Source organism: Sus scrofa, chromosome 1 (assembly GCF_054392235.1).
Source record: "Sus scrofa isolate SSC_HxYL_T2T_F1_AM1 chromosome 1, Sscrofa_HxYL_maternal_Yorkshire_Landrace_v2.0, whole genome shotgun sequence".
In the NCBI taxonomy this organism is placed as follows: Eukaryota; Metazoa; Chordata; class Mammalia; order Artiodactyla; family Suidae; genus Sus; species Sus scrofa.
In genome coordinates, this window is record NC_139383.1 from 43207358 (window position 1) to 43234960 (window position 27603).

The window sequence follows — 27603 nt, forward strand, 5'->3', positions numbered from 1 at the left end:
CTTGATGTTGAGCTTAAATAGTATTTCCCTATTAATGTATTTAGGAAATATTTGAGTATTACTGAAGAAATTTGTTTGATCAGTGAGATAATACATACATATCACAGGATATTTATATGTTCATCTATGTTATATTTGAAAAATAAGAGTACTTGAAGATATTTCAGTAAACCTCTAAAATTTTCATAGAAAGGAAAAGTTTTCCCTTTAAGTTAGAATCATAAGTGATCTGGTATTTATAAAGCACTTATAAAGTCCTGGACACTTAAAAATAATTAAATAAAAAGAATAAAAAAAATACTTGTATGGCTGGATGGAAAGATTAAATCACAGTAGTTTGATATGGCAAAATAAATGAAATCAGAAACTTTATACGCCAAAAAAAGTTTTAAGTGTTAAACACAGTCCTAAACATCTGGAAGTAGCACAAAATCTGTTAAAAGAATTTAGATTTTAAATGTTGCATTCAGAAATCAAGGAAAGATTATTACTTACGATGACATTTAACTTTTCTAAAGATATTCTGGCTAAATCCTTCCTTGAATGACCTTAAGCAAAAGCAGTATATAAAATATAAGTTGTGTTGGCATTCCAAGTGGACCATTTTCTTTTTAACTACACTTATGAGTCTTTTCATAGGAATTAAAAGCCTTCTATTACTTACATTTTTCTAGGTGAATCTCATCTTTTATTGGTTGGGGACCCTGGCACAGGGAAATCACAGTTCCTCAAATATGCAGCAAAGATTACACCAAGATCTGTGCTCACCACAGGAATTGGATCTACCAGTGCAGGTATTTTATGTGACAATTTCAGTTAATTTAATGTTACTACAGAAGCTAACACAACGGTTGCTGTCTTATGAAAAAGTACCTATAATAAGTTTTAAGATCATTTTTTGAGTTACTGCCAAAAATCAAAACATTAGCATTACTTTTATAGCTTTAAGAAAATATTTTATAAGTTCCACCTTGTTATTTTCCCAAAACTTAACTCCATATATCTTTTGTATCTTAGTTTTGAATGATCCTATTCAATTTTCCTATGCAGCATCTATTATTCTTTGAAGAACCAGCAAACAGGGCGTTGAAATTAAATAGGGGGAAAAATCTCACTTTGTAGAAGTAGATCGATGGTATAAAGCCGAAGGCACTTTCATGTGCCTGGATCTCACAGGCAAAGTAGTGAAATTCTACTGAAAATTCTCAGGTAGAAAATTTGTCTCAATATGTGGAGTGTACTGTCATCACTGCAATGCGGAGTTTTATCCACACGCAATAATGATTCTTCAACAAGTACATTGAAAAGTGTTTGCTGATAGAATGTCAAGATTTCATTATAAAGTGACTTTAGGAAAAAATTATTTTAAAAAACATGCTTTGATGCCATTTTGAATTTTTATACTGTTTTGATTGGGGAAATATTTCTCCTGTTCTTCTGTAATAGGTCTTTGGCATCGTACATCTTACAAGTGTTGTTACTTGTTAAGGATGCCTAATGTCCATGGCTTGTGCTCACATTTCTTATGAGAAGCTTATAGTTTAAAACTTACCAAGTAGCAAATGCTTCATTAATGGTCCTACATAACAAGAGCCCCGTTTTGAGGGGCTCTCAGGTTTTGAAATATAACTAGAGTATGTTAAGCACTGGTGAGATGGGATTTGTGGATTGAGAGGAGTAGACAAGCGTTACTGGTAGGGAAGGAGGCAAGAATATAGAACACTTGGTGTGCATTTTAAAATTCTTAAGACCCAGTGTTCTATAGCTGTGGTACTAAATGATATTAACAATAACAAAAGTGTTTCCCAGGTAATGATGTGGGATGCTTCCTAAGTTAATTATATGGAGTGTCAAGAACTGAGTCCAAGCTAATTTGTGGACTACTAGTAGTTTCAGAGTACTTGGAGAGTTTTTAAAGTGAATTGCTGCTCAGTTCACTATATTAGCACTTTCTCTTTTTCTTATTGCCAAAATCATAAATCCAAACGTGAGAAAAAAGACAATGTATAGGGAATACACATTTTAGAACTATAGAAAACTTATGCCACTTCTCATCTACCTAAAGAAGACTAGCCTTTCTTCAAGCTGTGTATCACAACCCATTAGAGGGTCATAAAAAGTTATTTCAGTGAATCAAAGCTAGCATTTTCAAAACAAAATGTAGTAAAAGATATTAGAATATATGGCACACAGTAAAGTGACTATAAGGGTACATTTTCATGAAAGTTGTTAATATAAATACATAATTGTGTTATGAGGTCATACTTTAATTTTTTTTTTAACCATGAATTGCAGTAAAAAGTTTTGAAAACTCCTGACAAACACCCTCTTGGTAAAACTAGAAACTCCAAATCTTAAAACCTGAGGGTAAGACCACATGGACACATAAGGTTATATAAGGTTATGAATGAATGAATGAGTTTTTCTCAGACTTCTGATTGTTTTCTCAGCTGAGTGATATTCTCATTCCCTCTCACCTATGCCTGTCTCTCTTGTGGCATAAGTAATTTGTTCATGTTTATCTTCTCACAGCTATTAAGTATGTTCAAAAAGGGAAAAACGGTTCTAAACTTTCTAGCTATAATTCAGACAGCATCTATAAATGAGGCTAAACAGGAAAAATAAAATCTGTATGTTAGTTTCTTCCTTCCTAATGTTTAAATACTAAATCTTTACATTTTAATTATTAAAATTACCTTATAGAACCATGAAAATTTTAAATGAGATACTCATTTTTAAGTCTTAAACATATGTGAAAATTGGCTGTCAATTTACAAATTGATTAAAAACCTAACACTCTGATGCTAATACAAACCAATCATAATTAATAAGAATAAAAACTCAGCAATGAATTGACTTGGTAATTTGGCTTATATATGCTTTATTTCTAATAAGCACATATTGTGTTCCTGTTATATTAATCACTAAGCTCTTGGTTGGAAATATTACTTTTATTTTCATTTTAATATGTAAACATTTTCTTTTAATTGCAATTAGACAAAAATGAAATTTTCTTTATATTGTTTTAACAGTCGGATGTATTTTTACTTTTAAAGTCTGTGAACTAGTTAGTGGACAATATTTTAATCTGGCATATTAAATTTTTCAAAGTTTAACATTTAGCAAAATTTTGCTTCACAAAGTCACTTTTTAGAATGACAGGAAATATATACAACTTAGAATCCATATTCAGACAAATGCCCCTTTCCCTTCCTCAAAATAAAAGCTTTAAAAAGTGCAGTATAAAAGTTTTAGATATGAAGGCACTGCATAACTCTGCATCATATGGCTGTTGCTCAGCAGCAAAAATAATGAGAATATTCTATACTTAATTTAATGGAGCCTAAGAAACTTTGAGGAAGGACCTAGCTCTCATCAGAGAAAAAGAACCTTTTGGCCCATTTAGTTAATGCACTCCTTGCTTTTAAGAGACTTATCTGGAAAAGCTACCTAGACTATGTCAACCACAAAGATGCCTAATCTTACTGTGCATGAGTGTCGGGGGATGTGGAGACAAGTACTACCTGTGAAAATACATATAGTTCCAAAATAGTAATGTATCTATTATCATAAAGCTTCATAGATCTTTCCAAATCCACTGTTTTTTATATAAATAGTGCCAACAACAGATGACCTATCAAAACAGTTTTAAAGAGTTAAGTTCATAGTATTTTTATAAATCTAATGAATAGGATCAAGTCATTATACTCTTCTATTCTTAAAACTTAGGGAGTTTGTATCTGCTCTGGACAGGTAATAACAATGTATGATTCAAGGAGTGTTCTGATGTCCTCAACTGTTACAACAACAAAAAATCATAGCCAGGGGACCTTATAAACAATTAACAGTACATGAACTGAATAGTATTCATGAGAGGTTTCAAGGTGGCCTGGAAAATCAGATCCTAAAGTTCTTGGTAGCATACAGTTGACTTCAAATCCCTTCTTTAAGGACATGCTGAGAAAAGAATGGAAAGTTGCCCCTTAAATCAAACCAAATTATGTGTTATCACGGGAAGACACATTTTAGCTGAAATGAACTTTGTTCTTTCAGAGGTTTGCAAAATAGTGGTCCAAAGAGTATTGTCCAAGAGGCTAAGACATTTCTACAACCTGGTCTAATGATTCATTTTTCTTTATAAGTGCTTTAATTACATATAGAGGAGAAGAAAATAATATATATGTTTTAATCAGATTAGTTTCAGAACAAATAAAATAACACATTAGAGAAAAAAATTACTTAAAAATAGTTGTATTTATATTCCACAATTTGCTCAAATACTGGTTTTCTTATAAACTTTCTACAGGATGTTTTAAAACAAATTCTTCACATTGTATCTTGACTATGTACTTACGGAATTTCAGGGAAATAGTTCTGTGTGTTTTAATAGCTTAATTTGTACTAAAGGGATGGCGGGTGGTCACATGCAGTCCATGTGGGATTCTAACATGACATTTAGTGAGTTTTCTGACGTGGACCATCCCTTTGATGCTGAAGGTAATGCATCTGTTGAAAGAAGTGATTGTAGATTTGGATTACTGCTCTCTGGATCTTCCAGTTTCTCTGTGTTATCTTCCCAGTTAATGTGGAATCTTGTGACTCGGGGATTTGATGCCAAAATATTCCTTTGAAGCTACAGGAAGAAGGAAACATATAAATGGTAAACGCTAAGAAAGTTAGATAACTATATACAAATAGACCTTAATAAGAATGGTTCTTTATTTAGTACTCCTAAGGACTAAGTTCACATACAGAGGCAAAAGTCAAAGCACCTTAAACATAACTAATAAATAAGGACCAGGGCTGCAGCAAGGAAATTACTCTAGCCTAAAGGAAACTAGATATGGAGGACCTGAGGGAATTATCCAGATCTTTTTCTTAATCCAACATAACATCCAACTCTATACTTGTTTCCTAAAAGGAAGCATATCTCTTGAATGCTTCAGAGGAAACTTTATTTAACAAATTAACATGCTTTCTAGCTTGATGTTGTGTTTCTTCAGTAAAATTTCCAAGGAAAATGAAAAATTTTTCCAAATATAACCTCTCATTATTAATGGTTTTCTACCTTTTAATTATTATGGCTCCTTCTTAGAAACAGTACTCTGGTTTCTCCTTTTTGCTGTACAAGGAGTCATACAGGTAACTAATAAATTAGAAATGGAAGGTTCCTCTCATCAGAATACAAAACATTCCAGCCTTATTACCAGAAAGGAGAACATTCCATTCTACTCCCATGTAATTTTTCTTGCGTGGTCTGGCAGAGGGTTATGTTCAATCTCACAAAGAACACCAGTTACTAAACTATTACAGTTCCCAATAGAAAATCATAAAGTCCCCAGTATTTTTGAGAATACTAAATCACAGACTTCACCTTCCCTCTCAGAAGCTAAGCTGTTTTACCACCAGAAGTATTTAAGACCTTTAGTTTCACCTCTAAGAATAACAGATAAAGCAAACATATAGGTATACTGAGATAAAAATGCTCATACAAAAAACAAACACAACCCCACCCCCCAATTTTGGGAAGAGTTAACACACAAAAATGTTAATTGAATAATCAGTACAACAAACATGAATGTGAATGTCCTAAAAATTGAAATGGATAGATTCATGATGTATGGGAAATTCCATTCAGGGAGCCATTAACAAAGGCCTGTTTCTAATAGGAGGTGCTTTCAATTTTCTAAATCATCAGAGACTCTCAAGGTGCCTAGTCAATATTAATCAGTAATGTCTAATCTGAAGGTATGGTTTGAGGTCATACATGGTAATGGAACAATGATTAGTTTGCTCAGTTGGTACAATGACCTCAAATTTATTTTGTCTCAAAGCCACTTTCATAGTGTACTTTGAAATGGCAACTGCTTAAAACATTGCATTGTAAAATTAATGAAAGTAATAATCAATACATTACCTTAGAAAAGTCTGGTTTTACAGGCGGATTTTCCCTTAATTCTGTCTCGGTGTATTCATTATTTACATAATAACCAACTCTAATAAATTCTTGACCTCGATAGGTGCATGTAATTAGCACAACTGTTACACCTACTGCATCTGCATCTGGAATGAGTCCTGGATTAGGTGCATCAGCCTAGAATAATTTAAAAAGAAAAGAAATACACATCACAGGAGGCTATTCACTGCAAGCAAAACTGGAGTTCTGGTTAAAACACTGAGCACCTTCGGTTAGGGGCACAGTAACCAAAAACTTAGAAATCATCCTGAGAAGGCACATGTTCACTTTTTTTTTTTTTTTTGGCTTTTTAGGGCCACACCCATGGCATATGGAGGTTCCCAGGTTAGGGGTCCAGTCGGAGCTGTAGCTGCCAGCCTACACCACAGCCACAGCAACACAGGATCCATGCTACGTCTGTGACCTACACCACAGCTCACGGCAACGCCAGATCCTTAACCCAATGAGTGAGGCCAGGGATTGAACCTGCAACCTCATGGTTCCTAATTGGACGTGTTTCTGCTATGCTACGACGGGAACTCCACATGTTCATTTTCGAGACTGATTATAGCTAGAAAACATAGTTCATGTTTCTCCACAGTATACTGAAGTACCCTGGGTACTTGAAAACATCACTACTTCTAGAAGAAAATAAATCTGGCTACATACAGTCTATGGTGGTTCATGAGGAATTATACAATATTCAATTATAAAACCTTTTATAAAATACAGTAAACAAATCAATAGTCTTATTGATTCCAACCCTTCCTAGTCATAATTTTCAGATCTAAATTAGTAAATATTCAATTATCCTCCACACAGCCTTTTGGCAGCAAATGTTGATTGTCCAATTTCCCAGGACACATTCTCACACCCACTCACCCAACCCTCACAGATATTCTCATAGTAAATTAATGTAAAACTGAAAATGGAATGGAAATAGTTACATAGTATAGCAGATTGTCAAAAAATACTAAATCACATATACTATGGAAATTCACTGATGGTAAAGTTTGTTTTAGGCAGAGGTAATCAATGATCCTGTTCTGAATCAAACTGCTGTAAGCTGAACTGTGACAAAGGCAGGAGGTGAGGCAAGTGAGCTAGAGGTGGCTGAGAGCATGAGCAGCACGGGGGCCCTGTCCATAGCCATGGGCAAGACAGTGAGGACACTGGTTGGAAGGAGGCACAGACGGGACAGGCAGTGACAGTGAGGCATCTGAGCACAACCCAAAGAGCCATTCTCAGTGGTAGGTGCTTGAAGCCCCAGCAGATCGGCTTACTCTTACTAGGGCACCAAAGCACATCCACGGGACAAGCCTGGGTAAAGACTTCAGCCAATGCCTTAGCTTGGGAAGGCTCCTGGCTGGCCTTCTCAGTCAAGCCATTTTCGTAACAGACTAGTGACTGCTATATACCTACTACATGTAGGGGACCTAAAAAGGCATAAATCATCTACCTAGTCACCTAGACTAAAAACGTCTAGTGAGTCTTGACATCTGTCATCTCAAAGCATAATCCAAGTCTTCATCTCTTATCTGGAATATTACCAAAGCTTCCCTACTGCTCTCCCCCAGCTCTAGCCAATTTATACAGCAGCCATCTAAACCCAGATCCATTCCTATCCCTTCACCAGGTTTTAAAACCTCAGATTCTGAGATAAAAATTTCACTTCTTTAACGCTTCTAAGGCCCTTTACAACTGGTCTCCAACCAATACCACACCCCTTTTACGCCACATCTCTTCTTCTAGAAATGTAGGTTCTTTAAAATGTAGTGATAGTCTTTCCTGTCTAGCATATACTGTTCCCTTGGCCTGAAAGGTCCTTTCCTAACATTCTGAAAAATTCATCTTCTGAAGCTTTCATCAAATATATGCCTCTCGGCAAAACCCTTTCTAATTCAAAGGTATAATTAATAGCACTCTTTATGCACTCATATTACTTGACACAAATTCTCTACTAATGTATGTCTAACAATCTAAATATGTTACCCTTCAATCTTCTCTGAGATTCTAGGCTTTATCCTGGGCAGGAGTCCTATCCAGTTCATCTTTGTAATCACAAGTCTGGCATAGCTCTAGGGACAGAGTATTTGTATTCTGAAATTCATTCAGAACTCAGTTCCTACCCTGACATGGTTTATGACCTCTGGAGAGATACCAGAATGGGGACAGAGGGCCTGTCCTGAGAATATGCTATCTGTCTTTGGGTAGAGATGGGAAATAGAGTTAGTTCAGTACGGTGGGAACTTTCCCCCCATATTGCTTCCCATCTGCTCAACAAACTCGTCCGAGGCTTGTTTGTGTTTTAAAATTTGTTTGCTAAAGGATGCAGCTTGAGCAAATTCAAGGAGAGAATTTGCAGACGTCTCAGATCATTTAGGATGGAGAAGTGATAAGCAGAGATTTTTCACTCCAACAAGCAATACTAGTTAGATGTCCAGGCACCTTCCTGCTAGCCTCTTTACACACTCAGGAGAAACGCATGTTCATCCTGAGAGTTAAAGTCATGGAAGAATAGGAGAATACTATGGTAGTTTGTTTAAAAACATGAAACAAAAACTATTTTAGTCCCTTTCTGCTGATAATGGTGAATTTTAAAAAATGCATAAGCTGAACATATGATCTAAATCACACACAACTTCCTCTGTACTTTTGGCAACATCTGCACAGATACCAAGGTAAAAAAAATCACTGGAAAATCACCAGAGGGAAATAATTTTGAATAATATTTTTCCTACAACACTCCAAGGCAAAAGCTGAGGAGTATCCTTAAACACATAGAAGAGATTCTTTAAGGGCTTTTTCAAAAACATGGCATTTATTTGCAACACTTCTAGCAGCATCAAAAGGTATATCACTACATCCCCAATTAAGTTTCTTACATCATGAATTACTACCTGTGAATTACAGGTTCTCCAGGCTTGTGGGTCAAAGCAAATACTACTTCTTTATATAACAATTTCAGGACGCTAAAAGGGAGTTCCTGTCATGGAATGAATCCAACTAGGAAATTTGAGGTTGCACGTTCAATCCCTGGCCTTGCTCAGTGGGTTAGGGATCTGGTGTTGCTGTGAGCTGTGGTGCAGGTTGCAGACGCAGCTTGGATCTGGCATTGCTGTGGCTCTGGCGTAGGCCGGCAACTGTAGCTCCAGTTAGACCCCTAGCCTGGGAACCTCCATATGCCACGGGTGTGGCCCTAAAAGGACAAAAAGACAAAAAAGACCAAAAAAAAAAAAAAAAAAAAGAAGCAGCAGCAGCTAAAAGAATTTAAAAAAACCTTGGTTCTAATTATCGAAATAGGGCACTGTCTATCAGTGATTATACTTATCTGCCGGGTTCCTCTTTTAATCCTCCGAACACTGTTATGAGGTAGGATGCTATTCACATTTTATAAATGAGTGGAGAGAACAAGGGAGGTTGGAGCCTGTCTAAAGTCACACATGGCTAACAAGCAGCAGAGTGAGATGTGACTCAGGTCTACGACTGCAGTGCTTCCCCCCACCCAACAGGCATCCTCTGATAACCCGTCCTTCACCAAGATTATTCACTCTCACAACTCAGGCTAACTATGCTTTTAGTTAATATATTGGAGCCTTTTAGTAATGTTTAAGCTTTTCTTAATCATTTATTTAGATTTAATAAAAAGCACTAAGGATGGGAGACCAAGGTTCTGAATTCTATATTGAGGAGATGGGAGGGAGGGGCAGCAGCTGTAATGATACCATATATTTGAGTGATTCTTAGCCCATAGCTGGTGGGATTATGTGATCAACAGTATTCATTTAAACAGATCTCACCTGTGAAGTGAGAAAAGTGAGAGGTCAAGGATAGAAAAGTTAGATTTTCTTTCTGTGAGTCTTCTCAGTGAGCTCTACTTTAACCGATAGAACTCTGTTGGGTAGAAATACTTGTAACAAAATTAAGTTTTTTAAAAAGCTATGGCTAGTTACTCTTTGGACTATTATAAATATCTCCTAATAAACAGGGATAATGGAGAAGTGACGGAATAGTTTTATACAACAATTTGCCATGGATTAAAAGAAGTAATATTTTTGAATACAGAAGACAATGTCTGAAGCCTTGGCACAGACCTAAATACTATCAGTGGCATCTGAGAACACAATTGTATTAGTAGAATTTCTCCTCATGAATGACAGAGTTGTGTATTTGTAACAGGAATTCTCTATAAGAGGTGTAGATTTGATGCTTTAGTAGACCACTGGACTTCATTTAGTTCCAATGACCCATGATCTCGTAGATCTCTCTCTTCTAACATACCTGTTAACCTAACTGAACTACTGATTATGCTGTAATAAACTGTTGTTTTGTTATTATTCCTAGTGACTGATACTATAATTTGAAAGTGTAAATTACTACCTATACTAGTTAGTAGTAAGCATTTGGAATCCCTGTTTGGGGCCGCTGGACAGCCACCCTCAAGGTAGATATTCCCAGGAAGAGCCCGAAATTAACCATCATGTGTGCCATGACACAGTGTAAGGTTTACTGCATGCTGTGCAAACCCTGAAGTAAACATGACAATAACATCTCTCGGCACACAAAATAAGGAGGTGGCATTCCTTATGACCTAGAGACTTCTTAAAACAATGACAGAAGCAGATAAAAAGTGAATGCAGCAGAGCCAGTGATTTAACCCAAAAGGAGAGGGTTAAGGACCATTTAGAAATGTATTTTAACTTACATATTTACCAAGAATAATCTTACCTGAAATACAAACATATGCCTTCCTGCAGGAACAGGGCCCACTAAAACAGAGTCTAAAACTTGATCGTATTCTTCACTTTCTGCAGAACCCACATAGATAATTTTCCATTCCAGGTCTAGGGTTAAAAACCAAAACATTATTTCATATTCAGTAATTACAAGATGACATCAAAGACCCTTTGAATGTCCACTTAACCATACATCAGCTGTTAAAATTGGCTTCTCATAGCAGAAAATCGAAAGACACTGAAGTGCTCCTTATAAAATGCTTACATTTCATACCAGAGTTTCTCAGAATGCTGTTTTATGAAACACTGGTCCCTGGTCTGGGCTCCTCAGGAACAAAACAACAATGACCAAAAATTTGGGAAATGCTGCCACCTTCTCTTGAGGATTCATCAAGCACAATGGCAGAGCAAGTGGTCTGAGAAACCCTTCAGTAAAGACCATTGGTAACATTAATACAGTATTTCCCAAATTTATTTGGCTAAGAAATCCCTCCCCCCGCCTTTCTGCATGTCATCTTTTAACAACCTGATAAACACACTTTGGAAGGGCTGCCCTATACTATGTTGCACAGATCTGACTCATCAAAGAGCTCCAAAGCAGAAAAATCATTAATTTGCAAACTTCTCTTGTGGCTCAGAAGCCCATTAGGGCTCCAGCTCATCAACTGGTAAAGATCCAGTCAGGTTTTTCCCTCATGGCACCTCTTCATGTCATTTGTTCTTTATTCTGGGAAGAAGAAACCAGGGATCATTATACCACTAGATACATCAGAGTATATACAGAGGGAATAGGCAGGAACAAGACAAAGTTAAGTGCAACTCAAGACATTCCACGTAATTCAGTCATTATGTTAATTCAGACTTTACTGAGCACCTTTTACATTGTGCTCTCGGAGAAGGACCCAGGGATGAGTAAAATAACTGCTCTTTGGAAGGGGCCTCTTTAGTAGGGAAAGGAAGATCACCCTACAGATACAAGTTATCTCTGAGACGTCTTGGTCCTCTTAGAGTGTCTGGCACTATCTGGCCTGCCTCTTGGATTCACTACACAGACTCTATACCAGCACTTCCATAGGGTTGTTTCTGGGTCACTTGTGGAGAATCTAGTCAGTGCCAGCACGTGTTATCATTTTTGTTCCCTAAATAGATGGTAAGAGTACATATTCACGCTGTATTATAAATTGCAATTTATTGAATTAGAAGATCCCTTCGGTTTAATACTTTCTCTTCTTATATCATGGTTCTGTCCCAGACCTAGACCACCGTTATCTCCAGCTTCCAGCACATTTCTAGATGCAGCGTTCTGCATCTGACATCTCATGCGATCATCTATTTGCTGATGAAGATTAAGAGTGGGAACAAGCAGTATGAATATCTAGTCAGAAGGAACAGCAAGTACAAAGGCCTGGTGGTAGGCCTGTGCTCGGCATGTTCCAGAGAAAGCAAGGCTGCCAGAGCAGGAGCAGAATGAGCAAAGGGGAAAATAAGTGACCATGAGATTGGTCAGATGGTGCAAGGTTTCGAAGGCCGTCATAAAGAATTTTGGCTTTTACACTGAGTGTCATGGGAAGCCATAGGAGGGCTTGGAGTGGAGGAATGACATGATCTGACTTTGATTTTAGGAGGATCCTTTGGGCTGCTGTGTTCAGCACAGGCTGCAAGAGGGCAAGGGAAGAAATAGGAGAATAGTTCAGTTGAGGCAAGAAATTATGGTGGCTTGGAACCTGGGGGTGAGAAGCAGTAACACTCTGGATAAACCTTGAAGGAAGAGGTGGCAATTGTTTTTACAGGGGGCAGGGGAGGAAAACAATCCAGGAGTTCAAATAGTGAAGATAATGAGTAAGTGGAGATAAAGAAAAGGTCTATAAAAACTTGGAAACTGTTCATATGCAGAGCCTTGAAAATAGGTAGGATTCCTAGGGAGTGAGCTTGGGGCCTGGCTCAAAGAGGTCAGGGAGATGAGGAAGATCAATAAAGTAAGTTACAAAACTAATGGCCAATGATGTAGGTAACCCAAAAGTCAAGTAGAGAAACAGTGTTCAGAAGAAAGGGATGGAAGCTACTAAACTAGTTGAGTGAGGATAAGACTGGGCATGTCACATAGAGGTTTTCACAATGCTTTTGTTAATTTCGTATGTATCTGTACTACTACCTATAGTGCTCTTGGCTTAGTTGGCATTTGTGGTCCAGCACAGAAACATGCTTATGATTTATAAGCCTTTTTATAAAATACCTACTATATGCTGCCCACTGATCTTGCCACTTCACACCTGTTTAAACCTCAACAGCTTTGTCTCATATGGATTTAATTATACCTATTATACAAATAGGAAAGTTGACTCTGAGGGGCTAAGTAATCTACCCAAATACACACAGCTAGTAAATCAAAGAATCAGAATCTAAACTATGTCTTTGCTGCTCAAAAGCCTGGGCTCTTTCCAAAAATCTAAGGAAGATAAATTCTTCTCTTTCTAGCTCTCAAATGAATAGTGGGTGGAATAAAGAAACCTAATTGTGGGGTGGAGGAGGGGTATTAATAGCTGAGAGCAGAGGCCATGAGGAGATAACCTAGACTTAACAAATATGAACTGTAACTCAGGCAACACCTGTACCTTAATTTTTATGCTATGGGTGCTTGCTGTAGCTACTGGGTACTTATTTATAAATTAGCATCAGTTGTTTTGTTCCTAATTTTTTTTAGTCCAGTTTTCATTTTCTTGCCCTCTGCATTCAAAAGAAGAAGGGATAGGATGAGATGCTTTACACAGATCATCAGTTGAAGGAGTTTACTCGTTTATTTAAAAATTAACTAATTGTTTGATTTAATCATGGTAATCCCAGCCCACAAGCATCTCAATTTGTGGTGGGAGTGAGGGCAGTCGCCAAGGGAATTTCAAACTAATTACACTACTTGGGAAGACCTGTGATCTAGGGGGAACTATAATAGTCTTTGTGAATTAGAACAAGCTGAGGTTTGAAAGTATGATGCACCATTTAATTCTGGTTCATTGTAAGTATTCAACTGACAGTAGCTATAATTACTGATATTGATTACTTAAAAAAAAAGTTCTGTTCAATAAAGAAGCAGAGAATCAGGAATCCACAGAAGGCATAACAAAGGAAGCAGTAAAGTCAGTGAAAACTTGTACAGGCTTGGTGACCATCAGATCAAACACATACAAGGTCTCCTAGTTCCCAGACTTATAGAAAAGCTGCTTAAATCTGTGGATTGCTGTCCTAGCCCTATACAATCTCACAGTAGAAACAACTAAATTCTCTTAAAAGTAAGTACTCATCAAGGCTTTTTCTGAAGCAAAGCTATGGGGCAGTTTATTTATTTATTTATTTATTTGGTCTTTTTGCCTTTTCTAGGGCCACCCCCATGGTATACGGAGGTTCCCAGGCTAGGAGTCGAATTGGAGCTGTAGCCGCCAGCCTACGCCAGAGCCACAACAACTCGGGATCTGAGCCACGTCTGCAGCCTATACCACAGCTCACGGCAACACTGGATCGTTAACCCACTGAGCAAGGACAGGGATCGAACCAGCAACCTCATGGTTCCTAGTTGGATTCGTTAACCACTGCGCCATAACGGGAACTCCGGGGGCAGCTTTTAAAGAAAGGTGAAAATATTTGGAGGCTACTGACAAGTATGAAAAATGGTAGCCAACCTCTGGCTTGGGACTTGAGACAAAATTATAAAGTGGAGATATCTCTTCAGAATATTCTGGTGTTTCCATTGTGGCTCAGCAGGTAACAAACCTGACTAATATCCATGAGGACATGGGATCCATCCATGGACCCACTCAGAGGGTTACGGATCTGGCGGTGGCTGTGGCTGTGGTGAAGGCCAACAGCTGCAACTCCAATTCAACCCCTAGCCTGGGAATTCCATATGCCACAAAAAAAAAAAAAAGAATATTCTGTAGTTTAATTTCAAGAACAAAATTTTTAAAGAATTGCAGTATACAAGATGGGACCTCTAAGAAACCTTTGCTAATAAGTGAACTCAATTTCCTTAATCCACACAGCCTCTAGGTGGAGTACCTAAGCATGGCACCTTTCTGAAAGATTCCTTTGCAGCTTTGGTATGACTCAGCTTAAACTCTTAAAAATTACTAAATAAATGCTTACATAGGTGCCCAGGGAGGTGAGGTATACAAGTCGAAGTAGATGTATTCCTGACATCAATACTGTAAAGATTCTGATGTGATTAGCTGGGTTCTAAACAGATCCCAGTTACAAGTGGAACACAATTCAGCTTCTACCAATGGCAGGTTTCAGCCACCCAATGGCAAAGCCCTCTAACAACATCCTGAATCATCTATCTTCCCCGTTCAGAACTGGCTCTAAAATGGAAGGCATCACTTGACAAATACTTGTAATTTCGAGAACTTCCAATGCCTAAATACTCCAGTATAAGGTGGAGTTGATTCATCAAAAGTTTCCCTCTTGCATTTGCCCACTTTTATATGCAACTGAAAATAAAAAGGAAAAATCAGACTAATGGGCATGAAAATGGGCCTAGTGGTTGAAATGCCTATGAATGTAGGCCTGTATACTATGGGAAAGTAACCAAGTAGCTTCAGAGTACCCTATTAATCTGTTTTAATTTTATTATCAATGGCCTATTTAGGAATTAGTTCAACAAATGAATCGTCTTTCAAAACGTGCCCTACTTATATATGTGCACATAGGCTTTATGTATGTAGTAAAACTACATGGAAAAGCACAGACTAAAGTATTATAATTACTTATAGATGAGTGAAATGGGGGAGGCACTGAGTATAGAGAATGGTTACGTTATTATGTCTGCACAACTTTTAAAAAGTTTATTACAGTAAGCATGTTGTTTCTGTAATTTAAAACGTTAACACCCTACATAAAATACATGATATAGAGATTAAAAACCAATTTTTAAAGTGAAAGTGCTTTACATGCCATGGTTAGCATATTTTTAAAAATGCACTTTGTTAAACACACCTGTAAGTTAAAAGTACGTCTATTTAATTTTAAAATTACCGTTGGTGAAGTTAAAACTTTTTCCTCCTCAAATTTTCAAAATGAAGCACTGGACAATTTTAGTAAAATCGCGAGAGTAAGACCTTAGCAAACTTTAGCTTTCTAAATATTACTGCACATACTAAAAATATTTATCTTTTTTAAGACCTTAAAAATGGACTTAGAAAAAATGGCACAAATTTCTGCATTACCATCAGGACTTAACCTTTTATTTCCTAGCCCACTTTTTTGTGTTTTATGTTCAGGTTATTTGGATGTGGAGTTATTTTAATTAGAGTTCAACACGTTCTTGAAGAAAGTCTTCTTTCAGACTACTTAGAAACCAGTGATAAGGTCCTGGAAACTATTTAAATATTTTACTTATTTCTGCATTTGGGTTAAATGTAACCACCTAGCTAGCAATATTTTCTTCCTGAGAGAAGATTTCGGTCCTTAAGGATGAGGAGTCCACGCCGGTCGGGGCGAGCCTGCGCGCCAGCATCCCCCAGGCGCCTCGAGCATCCCCGGCGCCGGCCCTGGAGCGCCGGCCCGGGAGCACCCGCGGCCCCCGGGGAGCGCCGTCGCCGGCCCGCGGCGCCGAGGGGCCGAGCCTGCGCCCGCCTCCCCCGCTGGTTGGTCGAGGGAGCCAGAAATCAGCGCGAGGACAGCCTCGCTCTCCTCCCCGAAGCGGCCGGGCATGGCCACCCAGGAGTGTACGGTAACTCCGGCATTAGCTCTAAAAATGGATCTGCCTCTCGCTCCGGGGCAGGAAGGTGGGCAGGCGGGGCGCCGTGTTCGTCACCCGCGGAGAGGAGGCGTCGTGACGCCGGGGTCGGTGGCCCAATTCTCTACTCTTGGTAAGATGGCTCCGCTGCTAACTCGCCGGCGCGACCACACACATGCCTCTCCCTTTCCACCTCGTCGCCGGGACCGCGGGGGCCGTGGAAGCCATTCGCGGCTCGGGGCCAGCCCGGCGCGACCCCTGGCCGGTGCCGCGGGAGAGAGTGCGGGTCTCGTGAACCGCCCGCCCGCCAGACAAAGCTGACAACATGGCTACCTCCGCTCGAACAAGTTCCTCGCAAGTTGAGCCGCAGCAGGCGCCCCGGCTGCGGCCGAACGCCGCGCACGCCTCGGCGGCCGTCGTCCATCAACTTCAAGTTTCCCTCCGCAGAGCCGAGACCGCAGCTCGCCCGGCGCCGAGCACCGACTGCCCGCGCGAGGCCGGGCCCGGGAAACTTTCAACGTCTGCAGCCCGCAACTGACAGCCCGGCGGCTGGCGGGCGCCCGACTCACCTTCAGACAGGTCCTCGATGCACTCGAAGGTGATCTCGAACTGGAATGGGTTGTAGAAAGGAGAAGGGTTATCCAGCACCACTACATTGTTCACCTGAACCTTTGCCATATTTTGAAAAAAACACAAACAATGGGAACGGGGGCTTGTTGCGGCACAATAAAGTCCAGCGCGCGGCCGCTCGGGAGAGCGCAGACCCCCGCCCCGGCGCCGGCCCGACGTCGTGCAGCGGCGACTTGAGAAACTTTTTTTTCCTCTTTTTATTTACACGGGAACACTCCACTGTGTTTTGCAGCTTTCCTATTTCACTAAACTACAGCCCATTCTGCTCTGATAACTAGCAGCGTTGCCCGCGATTGGCTGCACCCGAGCTCTGACCCTCCTCCTCCAGCGAGGGCCTCTGCGGCGAGCAAGATGGGCTCCCGCTCCCGGAATGGACTCGGAAACTTTAACTGCGGCTCCACCTGCTGGTGTGGATTAGGACAAAGGCGGAGAACAAAGTGAGTGGAATACGGGCTGGGAGGCCCGCGCGGAGGCCGCCGGCGGCGGCGGCGGGGGGAGGGGCGGAACAGGCCCCGCCCCCCGGCCCGGCGGCTCCCGCGCCGCACGTCGGGCGTGGCCGCGGCGGGGCGGGGTCGAAGGAGGCGTGGTCACGGGCGAGGCGGCGGGGGCGTGGCCACGGCGAGGAGGCGTGCTCGCCGTGGGCCTGGCGGCGGGAGGGTGTGATCTCAGGCAACGCCCGCCTCTTGGGATTGCTTGCTGTGGGTTTTTTTCTTTTAACGCTTTTTTTTAAACATCAGTCCAACGGCTTTTCCGGCTCTCTACTGAATTAAGCACATGTGAATCTGTTGTCCACAGTAGCTTAGGTTCAGCCTCTGTATGTTGGGTAATATTGGGTGTAGAAAAAGGGTTGGTTGCAGTGGAAGTATATTGTATTTTATAGACTGATGCCAACTCAAAAGGAATAAAGCCATTTTGGAAATGTAGTTCTTGGCCAATACCTGCGTTTGGGCACAATAGCGCCGTTAGTTAAGTAGATACAAAATGAAGGGCGAGAAGACGCTCTTCCGCACACACTTTGTGCAATAGGTAATACTTGGGTGGCACCTCGGTCTTCTTTCTCCCATTCCAATCTGGAAACTCTAGAATAAGAAAAAGATTACTGGAGGTGGGATCAGTTACACTCCAGGTTTCTACTGTGTGGTGGGCATAACAGGAAAATAAAAGGAGAAAATTGCAGTGTGAGGAGACCAAAAGGTAACAGATATCAATAGAGAAGGGAAAAGGAGAGTAGGAATCACAAAGGAATACTGACATGCAATTTTCAAAAAATCCATGACCTAAAAGGTTAGTAAATACAAATTATGGCACCACAAACAAGGGAAACTGTTGCTTGATTATTCCACATTCAGTGTCTATTTGCTGTTTGACTATCTTTGTAGGGAAAAGATAAGCTCGTAACACATTTATAAGATTGTTGAACTGTTTCTATTTGCCAAGTAAGAGTGGTATAAAGGTTTTCTTTTTTCTTTTTCTGCTCTAATAGAACCGATATTTATAAGCCACTTTTTTTTCTTAAGAATTTTGAATGAAGTCTCTAGACTTGGCTAATTAAATCTAGAGGAAAGAAAATATTCCTTAAGTATCATCTATGCTGAAAGTTTCAGTATAATGCCCAGAATTTTAAGTTTTGTTCATACTTGAGTAGGTTGCTTTTTTTTTTTTTGTCTTTTTACCTTTTCTAGGGCCGCTCCTGTGGCATATGGAGGTTCCCGGGCTAGGGGTCGAATCAGAGCTGTAGCCACCCGCCTATGCCAAAGCCACAGCAACGCAGAATCCGAGCCATGTCTGCGACCCACTCCACAGCTCATGGCAATGCTGGATCCTTAACCCACTGAGCAAGGCCAGGGATCGAACCCACAACCTCATGATTCCTTGTCGGATTCGTTTACCACTGAGCCACAACAGGAACTCCATAGGTTGCTTTTAATGAGACTTCTTCATCTGATGCTCTTTTGAAAGTAATAATGAACAGAAAATACCAGTCCTCCCACATTTACTACTTACACACACATTTACTATTTACTATTTAAATACTTAAGAGCAAGGGTCCCATTTTTATTGTCAGTGCATTAGCAGTCAAATAGGACCTACAAGCAAAATTTTCCTCAAGCCTAGTTGTTTGTGTGCATTAGAGTATAAGGGTCATACTGTGGTGACAGATGCATATTATGCTGACTGATAAATTAATAAACTATATTCTCTGCTCAGTGTTATTAGTGCTGGTCTTAATACTACCTCAAATAAAGTGTAAATTGCTGTATGCTGTAAGACTCACTGGATATATAAGATAAATAACCATTTGAAGTATAAAACGTGATTCTCTTGAGAATAGTATATGCAGTTTCCTGAATGTTGCAGGCACATTTAGGAGGTTCTAATCCACTTACTCAACACAAATGGCGTTATAAGCTTGGTAAAATCAAGTGCATTTTGCAGTCTGACCATAGGTGTGTCGTAATAAGTTATGTCTTAAGATTGGTTTTTGGTGGATATGCAGCATCAAGAACAAGAAGATTGGAGTTCCCTTGTGGCTCTGCAGGGTAAGAACCCAACATAGTGTCCGAGAGGATGTGATTTCAATCCCTGGCCTTGTTCAGCATTGCTGCAAGCTGTGGTGTAGGTTGCACATGCAGCTCAGATCTGGCATTGCTGTGGCTGTGGTGTAGGCTGGCAGCTGTGGCTCCAACTCAACCCTTAGCCCAGGAACTTCCATATGCTGAAGTGACCATAAAAGGGGAAGAAAAAAAAAAAAAAAAGAATGAGATTTCCCTCGATACTATTAGTTTGGCTTATTTTCTTTAAAATACTTTGTTTACCATGTCACATATAATAGAATTTAAGGGGAAAAAAGCCCCAAGAGTTGACTCTAGGCCTTTCATGTTGCCTTTCCCATCTTAACTCTTTGTTACTGCTTCTCAAAAATACTAAGGAGCCTTTGGACACTCTGCAATAGTTTCCTCACCATTAACAATGCATTCCAGGAAAGACCAAAGGGATTCCAGATGTGCCTTTGCCTATTTCTAAATTAACTGGCAAACATTTAGAGAAAAGGATTGTAAAACCATTATTCTGGTTTCAGAGGCAGTCTATAAGATCAGTTGCTGAACAACTTTTTGGTGACTCTCAAAACAGTTAATTAACCCTTTTGCGATAGATAGATAAATAGACCACGGATGTCGTTATGTATTAAGTACCCAAGGGGACCCCATATGATGCTTGTAGGGCTACATGGAATGTAATCCCCAAATCACTTCTTTCTGTACAGACTGCTTGAGGGAAGGATGGCTGAAAAAGTTTGCTTCGGCTCTAAAACAAAGCCTAAATTAATGCCTAGAACAGAGAGAAATGAACCTAGTTACCTTTTGTTAGGTACTGATTTGTGCCCCCACCCCTAAATTCATATTTTGAAGCTCTAGTACAAGCCCAGTAACTCAGACTGTGGCTGTATTAGGTGACAGGACTTTTAAAGAGGTTGTTATGTTAAAATAAGTCCCTTAATGTGGACCCTAATCCATTCTAGCTGGTGTCTTTATTCAAGGAGGAAATTTGGACCTAAAAAGAGACCCCAGGGACACTCAGGTGCAGAAGAAAGGCCCTGGGAGGACACACCAAGAAAGTGGCCATTTGTAAGTCAAGGAATGAAGCTTCAAAAGAAACCAACCTTGCTGAGACCTGATCTTGTACTTTTAGCCTCCAGAACTGTATGAAAGTAGATTTCCGTGGTTTGAGCCATCCAGTCTGGTATTTTGTTTTGGCAGCCCTAGCACACTACTACAGGTATAATTTTTCCTCCAAGAATTAAGTGTATTTGGTAATCTCAGTGTATTTAATCCAGGCATTGGCCTGTTATCAAATGCTTTCTAGGGAGTGAAAAGGGTAGTCATTTAGTGAGCCATGCCAGTGGGGTGTGGTATGGTATGGAGGGCTGTGCTGTAGCTGTTCCTCAGAGGAGATACCTACAGTTGGGTATTCATGCCTTAAATTCTGAACAGACAAGATGCAGTTTGCTTCTGTGTTCCAAAGCTCAGCTACAGAGGGCTTCTAAGAATCTTCAACTTGAAGTTAAATTGAAGTCACACACAAAACCAGGTGAAAGAGTGAGTTAAAGTGTACTAGAGTTAAATTGGATTAAATTCAAATATACGCAATTAAAATGTATTAAAACTAAGAAGTCAATTAAGTCATGGTCCCGCGTGCTGCAGAAGTTATCATAGGAATGGAAATGCTAGCCTCTTGCCTTCGTTCAAATCCTAGATTCCACCCGGAGGGAATTATATTATCACTGTGTTAAATTCTCTTTGAAAAGACGCTTGCGTCATTGTCCCCATCTTTTAAAAAAATTGTCCTTTATAAACTATAATGGAAAAGCATATGAGAAAGAATATCTGTATGTGTAACTGAATCACTTTGCTGTACAGCAGACATTAACACATTATAAGTCAACTTACCGCAATAAAATAAATTTTTAAAAAATTCTCATTTAGCGCTTCTTGTAATATGATCTTTAGTTAGTTTAAAGAGCTCCCTATTTTTAGTTATAGGATGTCAAAATTTAGTGATAGTTTTAAATAAAAATTTCTGTATAAATATCAAATGTAGAGATTTGCTGCTGTTTTCAGGCATTTCTAAAAGGAACGACTCCTACAGGAGTGATTTTAATAACAATAACATTGTATGTGTACACATAGGGAGAAAGGGAGAGTGCACATTTACTATGTGAAATTATTGTGCTAGGATCTGTGGAATATTCAAAGACAAAAACGTACATGGACGTTATCCTCAAAGATCTAATAGTCCAGTAGGAAAGATGACTATGTAGTCAAGTTAGTATGATACAGAATAGGAAGTGTTAGATGCAGTAATGGTTAAAGTTCTATGGGAGACAAAATATGATATCACAATAAAGGCTATGTGTATGTTTTATATATATATATGGTATGCATATAGATATATGGTATATGTGAATATACATGTGGTATGATGTTTTCTTTGCTATTTGTAGAAAACTTTTAAATAATCTGTTTTTGAGCCTCGCAATACCCTGGTGTGGTAGGAGGGTAAGATACTATCTCCATATTACAAATGAGGACACCAGTGCTCAGAAACTTACTCCTTTGATTGCTGACCTAGTGCTTCTCTATTTTCTCTTCACTGTGTCAGATAATATTTAAAGTGGACTATATGTGTAGGAAAGCAATTGGTATAATTTCCTGGAAGAACCCACAGGCTGGCAGGCACTGTAGTAATGACTTGATTAATGAACTCGTGAGGTTTGCCCAGGTACATAACGGGAGTGAGAAGAGGCCCCGGCTAAGGCAGAGCTGTGGGAGTCTCTCCACTGAGCAGATGTCAAGCTTCCTGTTGCAGAAGGAGTGATTGGGAGGTGGGGGAGGATGATCCTGGAATGCATCCTTATACTTTTAATAAGGTTTCCATATTTGTTACATAAAGAAGCCCCCCTCCCCCTGCCATTCTCTGCTCTGCCTCATTTATAACAGTTTCACTGTTTTGTGTTCATTGCTACCCACCATTAGGTTACAGATTTATTGAAGAGATAAGCTGTGTCTGACCCCTCATCCACAACTGAACTATACTGTTAAACACCTTTAGATAGCTATCAATATCAGTCAGCTTTCTGAAGCACCATAATTATGTTTGTTGTGGATAATTTGTTGATGTTCATATCATGGTATTGTTTGGGACCAAAAGAATGGGAATGGGAATGCTTGATAATTATATTCTGTTTCTCGTATTAAGTTTTCAACCACATGTCCTCGGTTCTCTTATAAATGAAGCTCCTTCTAAACTCGTTTCCTTTTGAACTCAGTCTCTACTTGTGGTCCACTGTCCTTCATGTTTTACAATCTATCCTTTTCTCTTTCACCCTCCCCCTCTCCCATTCATCAGAGGCTCTCCCCTTTTCCTGGCACCAGGAAGAATTCAGTGATAGAGAGAGGACTATAATCTTTAAAGCATCTCCAGGCTAGACCACTGCTTGCACAAAGCCACAGCTAAGCATAGCAGCTTTTTTAGTTGGTTACTATAGAGACAAATGACATTAGATGGAGTCATGCTTGACAGAAGCTAGGCAAGTAAGCTTCCTGAAATTGGAGTCCTTATATGCAGGGTTATTTAGAAAAGGTAGAAAACTAGAAAGAATAGGAAGGGTTTCACAAATGAGCCAGTAGGTAATTAATTGGTAGATTTTCTGTTGGTAGAATTTGTGCCTGTTAAGGCCTTCAGTCCAGAAAACAAAGAATCTATCTCTAAGTACCCTCAGTATGATTGCACAGTGATATTTTTCTTAACAATGACTATATTGCTATCAACATTTGTATGCAAATTTTTGTGTAGGAGATACGTTTTCATTTTCCTGGGTATATGCTTAAGAGGGGAATTGTTGGGTCATATGATGACTCCTTATGAGGAACTATTAGACTATTTTCCAATGCAGCTGCTCCATTTTACATTCCCATCAGCAATGTGTAAGCTTTCCAATTTCTCCACATCCCCACCAACACTCGTTACTATGTCTTTCTGATTATAGCTATGGGTGATGTGTGAACTGGTAACTCATGGTGGTTTTGACTTACATTTCTCTGATGGCTAAAAATGAGCCTTTTTCATTTGCATTTTGGCCATTTGTGTATCTTCTATAGGGAAATGTCTGTTCAGCTCTCTTGGCCATTTAAAAAATTGGGTTGCCTTTTTGTTATTGGGTTGTGAGTTCTTTATATGTTCTAAATACAAGTCTCTTATCAGAGACTTATCAAGGATTGTATTTAATAGGTTCAGATAATATTGCTCCCATAATGTGGATTATCTTTTCATTTTCTTGGAGTTGCCTTTGCATCACAAAAGCTTTTAAATTGGAGTTCCCATCGTGGCTTAGCTGAAACAAATCAGACTAGTATCCATGAGGATGCAGGTTCAATTCCTGACCTCGTTCAGTGGGTTAAGGATCTGGCATGCCATGAGCTGTGGTGTAGGTCACAGATGAAGTACAGCTCTGGCTTTTCTGTGGCTGTGGTGTAGGCCAGCAGCTATGACTCCAGTTCAACCCCTAGCCTGGGAGCCTCCATATGCCACTGGTGCCGCCCTAAAAAGACCAAAATAAAAGAAGAGCTTTTAATTTTGATGAAGTCCAATGTAATGGCATAAGGATATAGACCAACAACAGAATTGATTGTCCAGAAATAAACCCATATATTGTCAATTTATTTTTGATAAGCATTCCAAGATAATTCATTAGGGAAAGAGTAGTCTTTTCAAAAGATACTGCTGGGAAATTGGGCATCCATGTCAAAAATATGAATTTGAACCCATACTTCACCCCATACACAAATAATACTTCAAGCCGGATCAAAGACTTTAATGTTAAAAAAGTATAAAACTCTTAGATGAAAACACAGGCACCAATACTCTGTCCTTTGATTAGACACTGTTTTTGAGAAATGATAAAAAGCACAAGTAAAAGAAAGTCTGGGATTTTTTTCCTTTATTTAAATCATCTTTAATTTCTTTCAATAACATTCTGTACTTTTCAGAGTATATAAGTTTTATATTCTTCTTTTGTTAAATTTATTCCTAAGTATTTTATTCTTTTTGATGCTATTGTAAATGGAATTTTTAAAATTATATTTTTGTGTTCTTCATTGCAAGTATAGACACATACGATTGATTTTAAAAATTGATTTTGTATCCTTCAACTTTGATGAACTTTAGTAGTTGTAATTTTTAGTGGTTTCCTTAGGATTTTCTCTATGTAAGATCATGTCATCTGCAAGCAGGGATAATTTTACTTCCCCTCTTCCCTTCTGAATGCTTGTTATTTCATTTTTTGGCTAATTGCCCTTCCTAGAACCTATAGTACAATGTTGAATAGAAGTAGTAAGAGTGAACAGCCTGTCTTGTTTCTGATCTCAGCAGGAAAACATTCAGTCTTATATCAAGAATGATGTTAGTTCAGGGTTTTTTGTAGATGTCCTATGTCAGGTTGAGGAAGTGCTCTTCTGTTCCTAGTTTGAATGCTTTTTTTCATGAAGGATTGTTGAATTTTGTCAAATGCTTTTCCCTCTGATGAAATGATCATATGCCTTTTGTCACTTATTCTATTAATATGGGGATGTTACATCAATTGACTTCCAGATGTTATACCACTAATCTTGAATTCCTGAGATAAATCTCACTGGGTCATGGTTATGTAATACTTTTTATATATTTCTAGATTTGGTTTACTAGTATTTTGTAGAGCATTTTTGTATGTATAGTCATAAGTGGTATTGGTCTTTAGTATATGGATAAAACTGTTCTCATAGAATGAGTTAGGAAGTGTTTCCTCCTACTTCTAAAGAAGAGTTTGTGAAGAATTCTTTTTTTTTTTGTTTGTTTGTTTGTTTGTTTTGTCTTTTTAGGGCTGCACCCGCGGCATATGGAGATTCCCAGGCTAGGGGTCTAGTTGGAGCCGTAGCCGCCAGACCACACGACAGCCACAGCAACTCAGGATCCAAGCCACGTCTGTAACCTACACCACAGCAACGCTGGATCCCCAACCCACGGAGCAAGGCCAGGGATCAAACCCGCAACCCCATAGTTCCTAGTCTGATTCGTTAACCACTGAGCCACGACAGGAACTCCCGAATTCATTTTTGATTATTCTAATGTTTGATAGAATTCACCAGTGAAGCCATCTGTGTGTGGGATTCCCTTTGTGGGTGTTTTTAAATTGCTAATTGAATCTCTTATTATAGGTCTGTTCAGATTTTCTTTTTCTTCTTGAGTCAGTTTTGCTGTGTCTTTTTAGACATTTGTCAGTTTCATGTAAATTATCTAATTAGTTGACACACAGTTATTTTGTTTCTTTGTAATCCATTTTATTTCTATAAAGTCATTAATAATGTCCTATCTTTGATTCCTGATTTTTACTAAGTTTTTTCTTCTCTCTTTTTGGCTTGATCAGTGTAGCTAAAATTTGTCAACTTTTGGATTCATTAATTTTTGGCTATTACTTTTATATTTTTTGCTTCAATAATTTCTGTTGTAATATATATTATTCCCTTCCTTCTTCTTGCTTTGGGTTTAGTTTGCTCTTCTTTTTTCCTAGCATCTTAAGGTGGAAGCATAGAATATTGATTTGAAATCTTTCCTCTTTTAGGCATTTATAGCTTTGAGTTACTCTCTAAATACTGCTTTAGCTGCATGCCGTAAGTTGTGGTATGTGGTATCTTCATTTTCTTTCATCTCAATGTTTCTGAAGTTCTTTTCATCCAGCTACCTGTTTATTGCATGAATACTTTTTATACTATCTCTGACAAGTGGACTTTGCACTTTTGCTTAACGATTATTTTGTCGAAAATTTCATTACTTTGCAAGGTAGTTCATTCCCTTTTAAACACCCCAAGGTTTCCAACAGTTCCTTGTAAAATTCTACATGTTGGTCTCAGTTATATCTTTCGAAGCCACCCCAAATTAGTCTAATTCCTCTTTGATAGGATAGTTCTCTAAACACATGATAATTACTTTCTCTTCTCTAAATCTCCAGGCTAATCATACCCTATGCAAAAACTCTTCTTTGGCTTGCATTATTTCCATGTCCTTCATTATTTTTTACTGTCTTTTTAATATTATTTCTTTTAAGATTTGATGTCTCAAAGTAGATATTAATATTCTAGATCGAGTCAGCAATTTTTTTCTGTACAGTTACAGATAGAAATATTTTATATTTTTGAGGGCCATTCAGTGTCTGTCACAACTACTTGATTCTGCCATTGTAGTGTGAAAACAGCCATAGACAATATGTAAATGATAAGCATGACTGTGTTCAAAGAAACTATTTTTATAAAAACAGGCAGTCAGGACAGATTTTACCCACAGATCATAGTTTACTGACTCCTGTTCTGGATGTTATCTAACCAGTTCCTAACGCAGTGTGATTTTATCTTCATTCATGAATGCTAGTCTTGCCTTCGTGTATTTTTTTTAGATGACATTAAAATATTCTGAGGGGAGGTTGAATATAATTGTCATATTTGCTTCTCTATAGATAAGATACTTTTCCCTCTGGCTTTTTTTCAAGATTTTTTTCTTTATCTTCGATTTTCTAAAGTTTATTTATTTTACTTTATATTTTTAAAAAAGTTGTATTGGGGTATAGTTGATTTACAATGTTGTGTTAGTTTCAGGTGTATAGCAAAGTGAATCAATTATATATATGCATATTTCCATTCCTTTGTAGATTCTTTTCCTGTATAGGTTATTACACAGTATTGAATAGATTTCCCTTTGCTTTACAGCCAGTTCTTGTCACTTATGTATTTTATATATAGTAGTGTGTATATGTTAATCCCAACCTTCTAATTTATCCCTCCACCCATTGTTCCCCTTTGGTAACCATAAGTTTGATTTCAAAATCTTTGAGTATGTTTCTATTTTGTGAATAAGTTCTTTTGTATAATTTATTGTTAGGTTTCACATATTAGTGATCTCATATGATATTTGTCTTTGTCTGACTCACTTCACTTAATCTCTAGTTCCATCCATGTTTCTGCGAATGGCAT

The 27603-nt window shown here is 38.7% G+C and overlaps 2 protein-coding genes across 7 annotated transcripts in view; one reads left to right on the forward strand and one right to left on the reverse strand.

Moving 5' to 3' along the window:
* Nucleotides 1–27603, forward strand: part of MCM9 (minichromosome maintenance 9 homologous recombination repair factor) — a 96297-nt gene that overhangs the window by 25563 nt on the left and 43131 nt on the right. For 4 of the 6 annotated variants that reach the window (XM_003353232.5, XM_084958144.1, XM_084958134.1 and 1 more), the window contains one exon: nt 675–794. In XM_003353232.5, coding sequence (XP_003353280.4) covers nt 675–794 — 120 coding nt within the window. Of the gene's footprint in view, nt 1–674; nt 795–16328; nt 17485–27603 lie in introns of those variants that run through there. The other 2 variants (XM_084958141.1, XM_084958137.1) reach the window with 1 other exon arrangement.
* On the reverse strand, nt 2865–17342 carry ASF1A (anti-silencing function 1A histone chaperone). Its single transcript, XM_003121238.5, has 4 exons — nt 16987–17342; nt 10685–10800; nt 5918–6094; nt 2865–4633 (listed from the first exon to the last, which is right to left on the reverse strand). The coding sequence occupies exons 1-4, from the start codon at nt 17093–17095 to the stop codon at nt 4421–4423; spliced, it is 615 nt and encodes a 204-aa protein (XP_003121286.1). The 5' UTR covers nt 17096–17342; the 3' UTR covers nt 2865–4420.

Bases quoted from the DNA above. Each gene is read 5' to 3' on its own strand.
- ASF1A (XM_003121238.5), bottom strand. From the start codon at position 17,095: ATGGCAAAGGTTCAGGTGAACAATGTAGTGGTGCTGGATAACCCTTCT. The intron at 6,095-10,684 runs GTAAGATTATTC...AAATTATTCTAG, and splicing joins GGCATATGTTTGTATTTCAG to GCTGATGCACCTAATCCAGG. The intron at 4,634-5,917 runs GTAATGTATTGA...TTCTTCCTGTAG, and splicing joins TAAAACCAGACTTTTCTAAG to CTTCAAAGGAATATTTTGGC.